Source organism: Thamnophis elegans, chromosome 3 (assembly GCF_009769535.1).
Source record: "Thamnophis elegans isolate rThaEle1 chromosome 3, rThaEle1.pri, whole genome shotgun sequence".
NCBI classification, from domain to species: Eukaryota; Metazoa; Chordata; class Lepidosauria; order Squamata; family Colubridae; genus Thamnophis; species Thamnophis elegans.
The window spans coordinates 69822109-69838166 of NC_045543.1; the positions used below are offsets into that span (position 1 = coordinate 69822109).

At 41.5% G+C, this 16058-nt stretch overlaps 1 protein-coding gene across 2 annotated transcripts in view; it reads right to left on the minus strand.

The window, feature by feature from the left end:
• Positions 1 to 16058, minus strand: part of CCDC171 (coiled-coil domain containing 171) — a 186626-nt gene that overhangs the window by 155464 nt on the left and 15104 nt on the right. For both annotated transcript variants that reach the window (XM_032214660.1, XM_032214661.1), the window contains exons 6-7: positions 6266 to 6412; positions 372 to 464 (exon numbers count right to left, since the gene is read on the minus strand). In XM_032214660.1, coding sequence (XP_032070551.1) covers positions 372 to 464; positions 6266 to 6412 — 240 coding nt within the window. The remainder of the gene's footprint in view (positions 1 to 371; positions 465 to 6265; positions 6413 to 16058) is intronic.

The following is a 16058-nucleotide window of genomic DNA, read 5'->3' on the forward strand; positions in this document are numbered from 1 at the left end:
AGCCAACTCATCACTATTTACCATCCTTGAATGGTATTTTACAGATTTAACCTTAGGAGAATAACTGTGGATCCAGTCTGGGATGATGGCCTGTGAGGCTACATCAATTTAGGACCCAATCCGGGGTGTTTAAACTTCACTTTGCTGACTGAGGCATAAAACATGTTGTCCAACATGTTCTATTTTGTTGGTTAATTGGTTACAAACCAATTGTCCAAGCACTTTCAAGGAATTTCTCTTTAAAGAGGAAAACATTTCATACACAAAAGCATAACATTAAATATAAAATAATTAAACCCGGGCTGACTATCCAGGTGTGCAAAGAGCCTGCAATTCACTTATCGGTTCCACATGGTGCTTTCTCAATTTACCTGAATTATTTCAGAATTAAATTTGGATTCCAGATGTGCAGCCCTCTCTGCCTCAATGTTTTCCTCCAGTTTTTTTACTCTGGCCATAGCTAGCTGTTAAAAAAATAAAAGTTAAGAAGAGGTTAACATCGCCCACACCCACACACCCACCCCTCAAGTGCTTCTCGAAACTCTCAGCTTCAAAAGTACGACTAATATCAATCCAAACTTTGCTCAACTGCATTGGCTCCTAACTACTTCCAGATTGATTCATGTTCTGTGAAGTTTTACAAGGGCCACATTCGGCATACCTAAGTGATCTTCTCATATATAAATCAGCAGATATTTGTTTCATAAGAACTTTATTGCCTGGAGGTATTCTCAGTGGGTGGTGCCATAGTAGTAGAAATATTCAGAATCCAGTATCCTACAAATAGACTGCTCACAAACGCCTTTGAAACCATTTTAAAAGGCCATCAAGGTTCCTTATTTTGCCTAACCTTGGCCTCTACATGGTTTGTGACACTTTCTCTAGGGTGGCCATGTTTTTAAACCTCTCCAGTTTTTATTATAAATTATAATTAATATCTGTGTAAAACAATTCAGAGGAGGCCTTTGAGAAAACCAGTAAAAGGCCCTTGAAATGCACTGCTTGATGCACAGTTCACTTCAGCAGGATGATCAAATCATCAATTGTCCTTGAACCCATACAGGTATTCGTCGATTTGTGACCCTCAACTGAGCCCAACATTTATGTAGCTAAGCAAGACAGTTGTTGTGAGCTTTGTCCCATTTTACGACCTCTACTGTTACTGTTGTTAAATGAATCACTGCAGTTGTTCAGTTAGATTTATTTAACACATTTGTTAAATAAACTTGGCTTCTCAGTTGATTTTGCTCGTCAAAAGGTAGCTAAAGGTGACCACATGACCCTGGAACACTGCAACTGTCATAAACCCATGCCCATTGCCAAGTGTCCAAATTTTAATCACATGACTAAACAAACAGTCGTAAGTTGAGGACTTCCTATACCCATGACGACGAACAAGTGGCACACGGAGCCCTCTCTGCGGGCACGCAAGCCATCACCACAGGTCAGCTCCACTACGTATGCGCACACACCTCCTGCTGGCCAGCTAATTGTCGGGTCTCTACCGCACATGCTGGAGACACGCACGCATGTGTGTAGAGTAGGGGGGGGTTGCTCGTGCATTCACGGGGGGAAGCGTGGGGAGGGCGGTATGCTCCCCACACCCCATTTTTGGTCCCAGGAGACTTCAGGGAGGCCTGCTAGCCCCAAAATGGGCCACAGGGGGGTGCAGGCCTCCCACCGGCCAGCTGATTATCGGGTCTCTACCACGTATGCGTGGGAAGTGGGGAGGACACTCGCGCATTCACGGGGGAAGTGTGGGGGATATGGTGTGCCCCCCATGACCCATTTTTGGTCCCAGGAGGCTTCAGGGAGGGCTCCTAGGCCCAAAATGGGGCGTGGAGGGTCATGAACGCATGCATGGGGGGCAGGAGCAGGGGGGAGGGTCATGCATGCCGGTGCAGGGGGGTGAGCACGCATGTGCATGCTGTCAATCATGCACGCTGTTGTTCGCATGCGTTTTCGGCACACGACAAAAAGGTTAGCCATTACTGTCCTATACGCTCATAACATATAGCAGTTCTTGTGGTGACTACTCTGGCCATTTGAGAGGATGCTGGTTTTAGATCCTTTCAACGGTCATTTTGAACAGTTGCTTCCATGAAATACACCTCTAAATGATTTACACAGCCTCCATAATCAATCCATACTGCATAGGGGTAATCCTTGTTGAACAACATTCAATGACTTTTCAAATTTAGGACAGTGCTGAATGAGGAAGACCTATGACAAGTCCTCATTGTCACAGCCATTACAGCATCCCCATGATCACCTGATCATAATTTGGGTGTTCAGCACCTGACACACAGTTATGCCATTGCAGCATCCTGCAGTCGTGATCACCATTTGACACCTTCACTGCTGACTTCCAACAAGCAAAGTCATTGGGGAAACATGCAGGAAATCTCGAACAGCAAATCACATGACCACAACACACTGCAACCGCACAGGATTTTCATAATGAAGTCAAATGGAACTGCTGCAATGACCATTGTAAGTTGGCACAGTCATGTAACATCAGGCTTTACAACCAGGGTGCTTAGCAACAAAGTTGCCACTCTCAATTACCATCTTGAAAGGATGACTACCTGTCCTCTTGTAGAAAGTCTAACAAAGAGATAAACAGGACAGAACAGAATAACAGAGTTGGAAAGGACCTTGGAAGTCTTCTAGTCCAGCCCCTTGCTCAAGCCGGAGACCCTATACATTCCGGACAAAGGCTGTCCAGTTTCTTCTTAAAAACCTCAACTGATGGAGCACCCACAACTTCTGAAGGCAAGCTGTTCCACTGGTTAATTGTTCTCACTGCTAGGAAATTTCTCCTTATTCTAGGAGTTATGAGCTAACAAATGAATAAAGAGACTTTTACTACAAAAATCCCCACTTCCAGAGTAGATTGCTTGAAATTTTATTCCCAGTTTTTCTTTGAAAAAAAATTAAGGTTTTCTGGCTCTTCTAAAAGAAACAGATGAACTGTTCTGACACTGATTTGTCTGAAAAGGCATAAGGTTTCCTGACTGAGCAGAGGGTTGGACTAGAAGACCTCCAACATCCCTTCCAACTCTGTTTTTCTGATAACTTACTCTGATAACATTCATACTAGTTAAAAAATGCTCATCTAAACACATTAAGACCCATTATTTCTTCCAGCACCTAATGGTACCATCAACATTAAGACACTGGGGTAAAAAATAAAGACTTATCTATAAAGTCAATGCAGGTTTGGCAGCATGTGCTAACTTCAATAAAGAGAACGTCTAGAAGCCAGGAAGTGATATTTTTATTTACAACACATTTCTTTTTTATAGGATTTTGGCAGGTAAATAAATCAAATTAGGATTCCAGTTCCAGATAACTGAGCTGGTAGCCTCTTGATTCATAAAACATAATAACCTAATAATTTATTCAGACTATAAATTCTTATCTCCTCCACATAAACTTTTAAAATATTTCCTTCATCTCATATTTCAGATTACGTTTAGTCCATACATAATAAAAGCTACGGTTCAAAACCAAAAAAGAAAAAGAAGCAAAAATTAAGCCAAGAGTGTGTGAAATGCAAATTGCATATCAGCAGTTTTCTGGTTCTAATAGAGATAAGGATGCCTGAAAATGTATAGACTGAAAAAATGTTAAACCAAGGAATCAAGGTTACATGTTCTACAATTGACCTCAAAAACCACTAGAGGGCACCAAAGGAACACTAACGCTAAAACAACATTTTCCTTTTGGTATCAGATTGACATGTGCTGTGTTTAAAAATATCTTAATTACCTAAAAGAAAAATAATACCCAATACTCAGATTAGCCTCTTCTTGGAAAATTTAGAGGGCTTTCCACATAAGGTTGGGCAACAGCTATCTCAAACTGCTAGGATTTATTATTTAATGCCTAATCTTTTCCGCTCTTGAGTATAACCACAAGCCATTTAATTTCATCTCCTTTGTAATTCCAGACTTTAAAGGTTTTTCTTAATTCAATATTAGTATAATAAAAAGGCTTTTTTTTAATTGTTCTTTTTTAAAAAAAACTATCCCTGAACTGTGTAGATCAGTGGTCTCCAACCTTGGCAACTTTAAGACTTGTGGACTTCAACTCCCAGAGCTTTGCTGGCTGAGGAACTCTGGGAGTTGAAGTCCACAGGTCTTAAAGTTGCCAAGGTTGGAGACCACTAGCGTAGATCCATAGGCCCAAGCAAACTAGTTTGCTCACTAAAAAAAAAAAAAAAAACCTCTCAAGGGACTCTAATTTTTTCCCAAACAAACTTTTGGGCAACCTCTTTTTCTTTGTATTCTATAGCACACTGATGATTTGGGGTGGATCCAGTGGTGGAATTCAATTTTTTTTACTACCGGTTCTGTGGGTGTCGCTTGGTGGGCATGGTGTGACTTGGCAGGTGTGGCTTGCTGGGCGTGGCAGGGGAAGGATACTGTAAAATCTCCATTTCCTCCCCACTCCAGGGGAGTTACTGCAAAATCCCTATTTCCTCCCGATCAGCTGGGACTCGGGAGGCAGAGAATAGATGGAGTCGGATCCAGTCAGAGGTGGTATTTACTGGTTCTCCAGTCTCAAAATGTCCGCTACCGGTTCTCCAGAACTGGTCAGAACCTGCTGAATACGACCTCTGAGTGGATCCTATCTCTATATCTACCCTCCCTATTTTATTCCTGGCATTCTTACCCAACCTGATACACTCCGGATGTACAGGTAGAGCTCGACTTATAACAGTTCCATTTAGTGACTGTTACAACGGCACTGAAAAAAGTGACCTCACACTTATGACCGTTGCAACATCCTCATGATCATGTGATTTACATTGGTATGCTTGGCAACTGGTTCGCATTTACGATGGCTGCAGTGTCCCAGGGTCACGTCGCCCCCTTTTGTGACCTTCAGACAAGCAGAGTCAATGGGGAAGCCAGATTCTTCTTAACAACTGGGTTACTAACCCAACAACTGCAGTGATCCACTTAACAAACGTGGCATGAAAAGTCGTAAAGCGAGGCAAAAGTCACTTAACTCATTTCTCACTTAGCGACATACATTTTGGGTTCAATTATGGGGACAAGTCCAGGACTGCCAGTATTATAATGAATTATAATTTCTAGGATTGAGGGTAAATGGGAGCTGCTCTGCAAAAGGCGTCAGGCTGGAGATCGCTGTCTTGTGCCAATTTATTTCAGAGGTTTATTTGTGGAGCGTTCAGGCCTCTTCTATTCAGCCAACTTCTGCTTATGCGACAGACTTCCTCTGGGGGGCACTCAACTGGCAGAGGGTATCACTTCCCGGCGCCCGTTTCCCATTTTATTGAATATATCTGTATCTATATTCATAAAATCAACCAGCTGGTTTTGTAACTAAGGTGAGACTAGAATTCACTCTCCTGGTTTCTTATCTGATGCCTAAACCACAAATAGATAACCTCTGTAATAAAAGCTCTTCTTTTAAAATTATGGATATGAGGCTGTATCAGGACAAAGCCAAATATAAATAGAATACAGGTAATCCTCAACTTACAACAGTTCATTTAGTGACCAAAGTTACAACAGCACCTACAAATGTGACTTATATTACCGTTTTTCCTACTAATAACCTCTGCAGCATCTCCGTATGACCATATGATCAAAATTTGACCATATGATCAAAATTCAGATGCTTGGCAATTGGTTTATATTTACGACCATTGCTGTGCCCCAAGGTCATGTGATCACCTTTTGCGACCTTCCGAAAAGCAAAGTCCATGGGGAAGCCAGATTCACTTAACAACTGGGTTACTAACTTATTAACCGCAGGGATTCACTTAACGACTGTGGCAGGAAAGGTTGTAAAATGGGACAAAATCCACTTAACAAATGTCTTACTTAACAACAGAAATCTTGAGCTCTGTTGTGGATATAAATTGAGGATTACCCGTATAACACAATGCAAAACAGAACAGGAGTTGACAAAACCCTCTCTCATGTGAGCGGAAATATCTGGCCAAAGCCCAAAGCCTTTCACAGGGATTTATAAACTCATTACATCAAAGTTGTGCAAACAAGAGAAAAGCCTCCTTCATCAGACTTAAATTACGGAAGAAACTGCTTTTTAAAGTATTGTCCTTTCCTTTAGGCCTTTCACTGGTATTTCCTTATCAACTTTTACTCCAAAGGGCCTCGACAAGGTCTCCTCGCTCTCAACAACTCCTTTGCAATGAAACAAACCCCAGGAACAAAACGGAAGGTAGCTATCGGATACCAACCTCATTATTTGGTGAAGTTCTTACCTCAAGTTCTTTTCTAAGCCGAGTCTCTCGCTCAGCACCAAACTGAAGTTCGCTGGCCTGTCGCCTCAAGGCTTCTGAACAGCCATTATGTTCTCTTTCTAGCTCTTCTACTTTTTTGTGGACATTCTGCACTGTGCTGGTGCTTTCCTAGTGGGAGAATAATAATTAGTTCCAACTTCAGCATTTTCCCTGAAGAGAAAGATTTGGAGACGCTTTACTCTTGGTCTTTAAATCGGAGAGTAGGATCAAGAGTCCACACAATTCAGAACCACACATTAATTGGCAATTGTCCCACTGAAAGGTCCCCATGGTTTTTGACTACCAGTAGCCCCAAACACCACTACTTAGAAGCAGGATCTGCACTATCAATAAGTTTCTAAGTAAAATGTTTTAGTGGTGTTTTTTTCTTCGTCTGTACTACCTAAAGAACTTCCATTTACCTAGGACATTTAGAAGTTTGCATGCCATTTTAACTGTTTCAACTTCAGATTCGGCACAGACTTACATAACACAGTACGTCTGGGTAAAAGTAACAGGACTAAAATTATTCTATTGTCATTATGGCTATTGTTGTTTTTTTAATTTATTCCTTTCCTTTACATTCCACCTTTTTGCCACGGGTATCAAGCCAGTTTCTGCTTCGTTTCCCACTCATCCAATGTCTGGCACTCAGCATCAGTGCCAGTTTGCACTGAGTCCAGAAGATTACCCAGAGAAATTCCAATTTTAATATATATTTGTATCCAGACCGCTCCACAATAAATCCTACGTGTTAACCATTGCTCCTTGCTGGTTCCCTTTATTTCCTAATTGCGTGCGGGGAACACGCACATGCAATCATCTAGGCCACTGGTGGTATGCAGCACCCTCTTTGTGGGCACCCGAACCATCACCCAGTTCAGCTCCACCGCGCATGTGCGTGCACCTCCCATCAGCCAGCTGGGAGATGGGTCTCTGCTATGCATGCAGGGACGTGGGAAGGGGGCACACCTGCACGTGGAGGGGGCACATGAGGAGAATCGTGTACATGCAGGGGGGTGGGGTTGCACGGAGGTGCGCACATGTGCAAGGGGGCGCATGCGGGGACCGCACTTGGGCACTTGGTCCAGAAAAGGTTAGCCATCACTGATCTAGGCTGTACAGTATGATCAATTATGCTTAACATGAGCGTCCCAGGGTCCTTCAAAAAGCTATCACCGCAGAGCTTTTTTATTATTACTGCAACAGATAAAAACAAGAGCAATTATTATAGCAATATTTAGTTAAAACGTAACATTCCATTAATTCAAACGATTTCTGCTTCTGCCTTTGTTTCACTTTCTTTGTTGGCTGATACAGTAAGTTTTTAGAGAATCCTCCTAGCATCAAGCCTAGCCAAATATATTCCTTAGCTCAAAAGTGGGTATATACTCCTACCATCACACAGAGTGTAACCTCTTTTTCAACACCGGTAGTCCGGTGACTTACAACTACAACTGAGCCCAAAATTTCTGTTGCTAAGTGAGAAAGTTGTTAAGTGAATTTTGCCCCATTTTACGAGCTTTCTTGCTACAATTGTTAGGTGAATCCCTGCAGTTGTTAAGTTAGTAACACGGTTGTTGAGTAAATCTGGTTTCTCCATGGATTTTGCTTGTCAGGTCACAAAAGTGATCACATGACCCAGGAACACTGCAACGGTCATAAATATTAGTCAATTGTCAAGCATCTGAATTTTGATCTTGTGACTATGTGGATGCGGCAACCGTCGTAAGTGTGCAAAATGGGCATGGGTCACTTTTTTCTGCGCTGTTGTAACTTTGAACTGTCACTAAAATAACTGCTGTAAATCAAGGACTAACGTATTTTTCAGAGTATAAGATGCACCTTTTTCCCCCAAAAAAGAGGGTGAAAATCTGGGTGCATCATACACTGAATACAGCATTTTTGGCCTACTGAAACCCCACCCCCTTTGCAAAGATGGACATGCAGAGGGTTTGGGAGGCTTGTAGAGTGCTCCTGGGGGCTGGGAAGGACAAAAATGAGCAAAAAATGGGCCGTTTTTGTTCATTCCCCCCCCCCAGCCCCCAAGAGCACTCTACGAGCCTCCTAAAGCTCTGCATGCCCCCTTTTTTCACAAAAAATGAGGCATGCAGAGGGTTTGGGAGGCCGCAGAGTGCAAAAACTTTTTTTTTAAATTTACCTCTTCAAAATCCTGGTGTGTCTTATACTCCGGTGCATCTTATAGTCTGAAAAATATGGTACCTGTACCGAAGAAGTGATATTTTAATAAAGTCAGCTGCAAAACCTGAGATGTTTTGTCTTTAAGGCTTTGCTTTTAGTAAACAGCTCGTTGTTTTATTAACTGATAATGCAGCATGTTCCTCTGCCTCAATTTTGTTATGTAAGAGCATTTGTGACAAGGAGGAGAATGTAATGATGTAAAGCAAGTCCAATCCAGAAATCATTGAATAGTTCTGTGTTTTAATCACCGAGAAACATAATCCAAAAGAGCTTCACGATGAAAATTAAAAGCAAAGGTCTTGAGACTATGGATTTTCAGATCTGCAAATTCTCATTGCAATGCATTAAATCAATTTAGAAAGGGGAACATGGCAGGCTGGTTATTAGTCTGCCAGAGCACTTCACCTCCTCCCTTGCTACATCAGTCAAAACGATCTCAGTGGGGCATGTATTTACTGCCACTGTTTAACTGTCTAACTCAATGCTTTCTCTGTCATTAATTTCTAAGCTTCTTGGTCTTGTTTTAGCACAGATGCCTACAACTCCTCTGTGAGCAGAAGAAAGATATAATTAGCTTGTTTGCCTGATAAGAATTCAGCAGCAAGATCAGAGTATTTAAAGCTGCACTGAAAACTAGTAATTTTATTCTCCCTGAAGCAACATTTGCAGTCTTAATCCCAGATTCTAGGCTCACAAAAAACGGACAATTCAAAGATGACCAAATTAGAACTAGCTCTGCAGTCTTACGGTAGAACAAGCCTTCTAATCCAATCACGGTGACAGCCTGATGTAGTAGAACAAAGCAGGTTGGTCCCTACTGGTTGGCCTAACAGTAACATGCCTTCTAATATTTTTAGTTTTTCCAATCTCACCATCTCTATTCACTTGCTGCTCAAAACCATGTTGGATTAAACCCTTTATTTTCATCAAGCTTCAGTTTGTACTAACAATCAATGTTCCCTCTAAGCTGCAAGGTTGTGCGGCCGTGCACCTGGCAACAAAACACTGTGCAGTAGTTTCCAACTGCCGCGCAGTGGTTTTTGTGAGACACTTTCCACGATAATAGGAGAGGAGAGCCAGCCTGGAGACAGCAATCAGTTCTAGGTCCACAAGGCAGAAAGTAGCTGAGAGAAGGGGCGTGGGAGTTGGGAGAAGGCATAGGACGGGCTCCCAGCAGCGGCTGCTTGGATTTGCCATTTGCAAGAGAGAGAGGGAGAGGGAGGGAGGGGGAGAGTGCGAGTGTGTGTATCCCTCCTTCCTTCAGCCCAACACTCTCGCTGGCATCCTGGTCAGACAAGAGTGACTGCAGAGGGTCTCCTCGAGTCTAGGGCAGCGAGTCATTTGATGGAAAAGTTGCCTCTTGGAAGGAATGACCCGACTTGGCTCCTGCTTTGTCTCTCCTGCCTCTTCGCTTCTCCGTTCGGTCGTTGGGCAGCAGATCGAAAGTGGGAGTCAAGCCGGGTCATTCCTTCCAAGAGGCAAGTTTCCCATCGAATGACTCACTGCCCTAGACTCGAGGAGACCCTCTGCAATCCCTCTTGTCTTGCCAGGATGCCAGCGAGAGTGTTGGGCTGAAGGAAGGAATGATACACACACAAGAGAGAGGGAGAGAAAGAGAGCGTTAGTGGGCAGACTTAGCACTTTGTTAAGTTTGTTTCTCTGTATGTTGTGTATATATACATGTCTTCATGGATGCAATTGTGCAAGCATTTTTTTCCTCTTTAAAAGAATTTTTGGATTTCTCCTCACCAAACCTTTAAGACTGAAAGAGTTAGAGTTGAAATATAAAGAGATTGTCAATCGCCATACTGTTAGATTGATAGGCAATTATGGACTATCTTGATTATATCCTCCTTAGAAAGAATATGCTACTGTATGGTTGAGAAAAAGATCAAACTTCATTCCATGGAAACCCAACAAAGTTCATAGGGAGGGTTTCTTTCTACGATGGGCTTCTTGGGTCAACAGTGAATATCAGTTATCAACAATGTAGGTAGAAAATTAAGCAGGCAATTGGCAATTACAAAAAGGGAAGCCAACTTTCTGAATTCTGTTTCTTTGCATTTAGTGACTTAGAAATAGACTAATATTCTCAAAACATGACCTAAATTACTATATATTTTAAATAGCTGTAAAGCTATGCTGAAAAAGTTGTTCTCAAGGTATTGTGATAAATTCAATAAAAAGAAGGGAATTCTTGATGAACTTAAGGAGAAATGAGAGTATTGGGTAGTAAATGGACAAATAAAATTACCAATCAAAGAGAATATTTGCACATCTCTTCTCTCTCCGTCTCTCATCCTCTTTCTCTTTGTCTCTCTTCTCTTTCTCCTTATTTTCCATTCTTCCTTCACTTTCTCTCTCCTTTTCCCTTCTCTCTCCTCTTTGTCTCTTTCTGTCTCTCTCATCCTCTTTCTCTTTGTCTCTCTTCTCTTTCTCTCTCTTTCTTTTCCATTCTTTTGTCACTTTCTCTCTCCTTCTCCCTTCTCTCTCCTCTTCCTCTCTTTCTGTCTCTCTCACCCTCTTTCTCTTTGTCTCTCTTTCTCCTTCTTTCCCACTCTTCTGTCACTTTCTCTCTCCTGTCTCTTTCTCTCTCTCTCTTCCCTCTTTTTTCTTCCTCTCTTCCTCTCTCCCACTCTTTTATCACTTTTTCTCTACCGCCCAACCTGTCCCCATACTTATCTTCGACTGATCTTGTTTGCAATAATTTACCTTTTCTAAATAGGCACAGTTCCCTTACCGGATCCCTCGCTCACTCAAACACACACACACACACACTCACGCACAAAACCATTTTTCTCCATTCCAATTCGGATCCTATAAATCAATTGCTCTGTGAAACATCTGTGAAAAATTTCAGGTGCTCAGGCATGAAAATGTGCCGCTCAAACACTATACTTTTCCACACACACTGAAAAAAAAATTAGAGGGAACATTGCTAACAACCACTTCATACATTCTCCCACTAATTCAACCAGGCCTCTCTCCTATTGAATTAAAACTTAACCCCTGAATCTATGCATGACCCTAAACCATGCTTTAATGAAGTTGGATTCCCACAGAACAAAAAATAGAACCAACCGCTGCAACAACTTAGCTCAATGGGTAAAGTTAGCCCTTTCCCCACTTTCATCTAAATTTCCTGTAGCAATTGTTCCGCACCCGCCCCCCTCCCCGCCTGCCATTTGGTTGGTGAAATCAGTTAAGCACCTGTTGGTCACTTCAAAAAGAAGACCAGGTGGGTAACCAACCTTGGCAACTTCAATTTCAAGAATTCCCCTGCCCAGAGACATATTGAAGCCCAAAGGTCTTAAAGTCGCCATGGTTGGACACTCCTGGTGTAGACCCAACTCTTCCCCTTTAGTCTCTGCCTTTTGGGGCCATTTTGCTTTGACAGCACAAGCATCTGGTTCTTTCCAAGCAGGTTCTCCTCAGCCCAGAGATACTGATCAATCTGGTCATCAATTTATCTGTGGGGATAGAGGCTGCATAGAGAAAGAAAGAAGAGAGCAGATTTACTCTCTGCTACCTCACAGTGCAACAAAATCTGTCAACTGCTATGAGCTACAATGTTCTTCAGTCATTCCAGTCTTCCTTTAGCAGACAGTTCCATGGGATGGTGGTATAGGAATGGTCAGCCCTACGGCCTCTCCAATATGAAGAGCCCTAGATTCAGTCTTCTCCCCCCGACCCCTTTCCATGGTTTCAGCATCTCCATGCCATCACCCGGTCACATAATCCATTGATTTGGAAGCACATAATTTCCAACTGAATATCATCACCTCAAGTCCAGCTAAGAATACTGTCTTAATTCTTGAAAGTTATTTATTTCTCATAGTTGTCTGTCAGCCCCAATGATGTCTCTTGGGCGAGAGGCACTACCCCTGAGAAAGTAGGTCTGTTGTTTATGGGTTTTTGTGAATTAACAGTTACTACCAGATGGAAAGGGAGAAGTTTTAGTCATCCTATCTAGAACAAAAGGATTTCACAACAGTGATTCACATTCTTATTGCAACTCACACTGGCATGTCATAATGTCCTCTTCATAGAGCCATCCTTGTAGACCACCCAGAAACTCCAATTAGCAAGTAATACAGCAGCTAATTTGTAACCAGGCAGTCATTGTCATGAGCACATACAACTGTATTGTGAGCCCTATATTTGCCACCAGTAGGTTCTCACACACAATACAAAATGCTTGTGACATGCTATCAAGTTCTTTATGTGGGTTAGCACCTGAGCTGCTGAAAAGTTGCCTTCCTCAACCTCTTACCTAATACAACAAAACTGGGAGAAACTGCCTGTTGTTACCACCTTCATGAGATGAGGCAAAAGAGGCCTACAATTTTTTAGTTGAGTTTATTTTGTGACTTAGTGCCTTTTGAAGTTTGTCTAACAGGGGTGGGTTCTGGCAGAGACTACTGTCGCTTTGCTCAGGGATGCAATGTGCATGCATGCTTTATGCACACTGCATAAAATTGCTCTGCGCATGTGCAGAAGCAAAACGCAAGATGGTGCAGCCTATGGTGCCACCGGGAGAACCGATTTGGGGGTGTGGCAGGCCTGGGTCGCTACCAGTTCCAACGACCCAGGCCGCCAAACTACTACCGGTTCAGCCGAAACGGTCCAAACTCACCACTGTTATCTAGCCTCATCTTTGTGGACTGGAACATCTAATAGATGTGGGCAGAATGGAAGAAACAAGAATGTTGCAAAAGACACATCTGAGCCCAGTTGGAGGGGATAGCATAAAAAAGAGACTCTGAATACTTATGCTTAGATTATGCTAAGTACAGGTTGAGTTGGAGAATTCTATTATATTATCCCATATGTATGTATGTATGTATGTATGTATGTATGTATGTATGTATGTATGTATTCCAGCATAACTCTGTAACGCCTCAAGCAATTTCAACAAGATTTGGTACACAGATGACTTACTCTCTAGAGAAAAATACTGTGGGGGTAAGACACTCCTAGCACCCATTGAAGTGTGTGTTCTGTTAAGATACAGCCTGTTGTGCTGTACTGATATACTGACTTCTATTGTACAGTACATTGGAGTTGCCATGGTAACAGCTTAACAGTACTCCACAAGCGGGCTCCTTCTGGTAAGGGGGAAAATCCAATCTTAGAAATTACGTTTGGTCTGGACATTTCCCCCCTATAAATAAATACCCAGGCAACGCCAGGTTATCGGGTAGTCAGCAATAAATATCTTTTCAGACATCCTAATATGTTCTTATTTCTTGTTTCTTCTGTTTGCTCGTCACTCAGGACCTGACCGCTGCCTTATGGAAACAGAGTCAGAGCTTTTCCAACAAGCATTTGGGATTTTATTAGAAAAATATATCATTTACTTAATTATTTACAGGCATTATATTTTATTAGTAATAATGCACTGATTAGTTCATCTTTGATGCTTTAGTATACATTGGTTTGCTAATGATGATTTCTGAAATAAATTGCCAGAAGCTCATCATGAATCTGTCAAAGTACAAATGCTATAAATACATATGTACAATTTTTAGTGTAGGATAGAGAATGATGTGGGGGAGGCAGTGGCTCAGTGGCTAAGACACTGAGCTTATCGATCAGAAAGGTCGGCAGTTCAGCTGGTTCTAATCCCTAGTGCCACGTAACAGGGTGAGCTTCCGTTACTTGTCCCAGCTTCTGCCAAAATAGCCATTCAAAAGCACATAAAAATGCAAGTAGAAAAATAGGAACCACCTTTGGTGGGAAGGTAACAGCGTTCCATGTCCCTTTGGCGTTTAGTCATGCCAGCAACAGGATCACGGAGATGTCTTTGGACAGTGCTGGCTCTTCGGCTTATAAAAGGGGATGAGCACCGCCCCCTAGAGCCGGGAACGACTAGCACATATGTGCAAGGGGAACATTTACATTTACCTTTTAGAATGATGTTAATTCCATCATTCCCAGTCAGTCTCTTCACCTCGTGAAGGAGATGTCTTCATGTTCTATTAATGGACTAGCAAATACTTGTTTGTATAACAGGCCATTAACTGCATTTAAATAGTTCAGCAGGCAACCCTTTTTTTTTTTTAGTAAAATGACGTTCTGTTTTGTTGCAACTTAATGCTAATTTCAATCAAAAAGATTTATGGGACTTCCATCAGTCAAGGACTACGCCAGGTTTTCATTGCATGTCAAAGGCAAGCACATCTGCAAATTCAATGGCATCAGAGCTTGTTCTGGGAGGTGGTTTGAGAATTTTACGCAATAAAATTGGTGCAGATTTTGCCACTTAAAATGTCCACTCATCAAAATTGTAAATGAGAGGGCCAATTATGAAAGCCAAATTTAAACTGGGAGTGATAAATAGCTCCTACAAAGCAAAGTACACTGACACCAGTCATATAGGTAACAAAAACATTTTAAAAAAAAAATTCTGAAATGGCGATTAAAATGGAAATTTAAGTTAAACTAATAACAGCTAAATTAAATTTACAGATACATTAAAAAGTGGAAGAGAGGAATCAATCACAATATGACCGGATAGCGTGCATCAATTTGACCATATATCTGCTTAATAAGCCAAATCAATGATACATTGGTATTCCCGTCATGCAGGAGAAAGCCAATTTCATCCAAATCAGAAAACTATGATTTATGGCTTTAACAAACCAATGTATGAATGCAAACAATAGGTTCATCGCATTCCAAATCCATTAAATCATAGCTTTCCAGTTCAGATGAAAGAAGCTGTGTTTTACTTATGCAAAAAGGTGGAGGGGGAGGAAGGGATTACATGCGCTCAAAAAAAGATGTATTGACATTTCAGCTTATTAAAGCAAGCCATGATCCCTGAAATGTAATACTGCTACATTAGAATGGCATTTGAAAGCACAGCAAGTATAAAATGTAGTTATTTCTTACCATCCAATCTCACTATGTGAAAGGATATTGATTTCAATACTTAATCCTCACAACTCCAGTGGAATTAAAATAGGTCTATAGTGTATAACTAAAATAAAGATTCCTCTGTTATAAGTAAGCTTAGAACTTTCTCATGCAATGTTGGACTGTTAGCCACAAGATGATGCTGTTGTATTTGTTACAGAAAATCCAATCTTCTTTTAGGAAGTAGGCAAAAGATTTGATATACATCTTCTAAAAGCCCATCGGTATATATCCCTCTGCTAAAAATTCTTCTAAGGGCTTATGATTGCACTTCTCTTCGCTACAGACAATCATTTTTATTCTATTTTCACAGATACGTCTAAAATAATATTTACAAGCCATAGCTTGCATCTGGTTCAACTGACTTATTTAAGGGACTAGATTTTCCATTTCAAAGTTGCAGTATAATTGCTCACAGATAACAGAAGGGAAAGTTTAAAAATCAAACTGTTGAAGTAGCAATGAACAAATACCAGATTTACCTAAAAATATAAATAATGCTAAGAAAGATCGAAGGAAAGATGAGAGGATGCCTGGCAGCAATATGGCCAGTTTTAATTACAGTGGATGCAATGTTACCCTGTTTCCCTGAAAATAAGACCTCCCTGGATAATAAGCCCAATCGGGCTTTTGAGCTCATGTGCTAAAATAA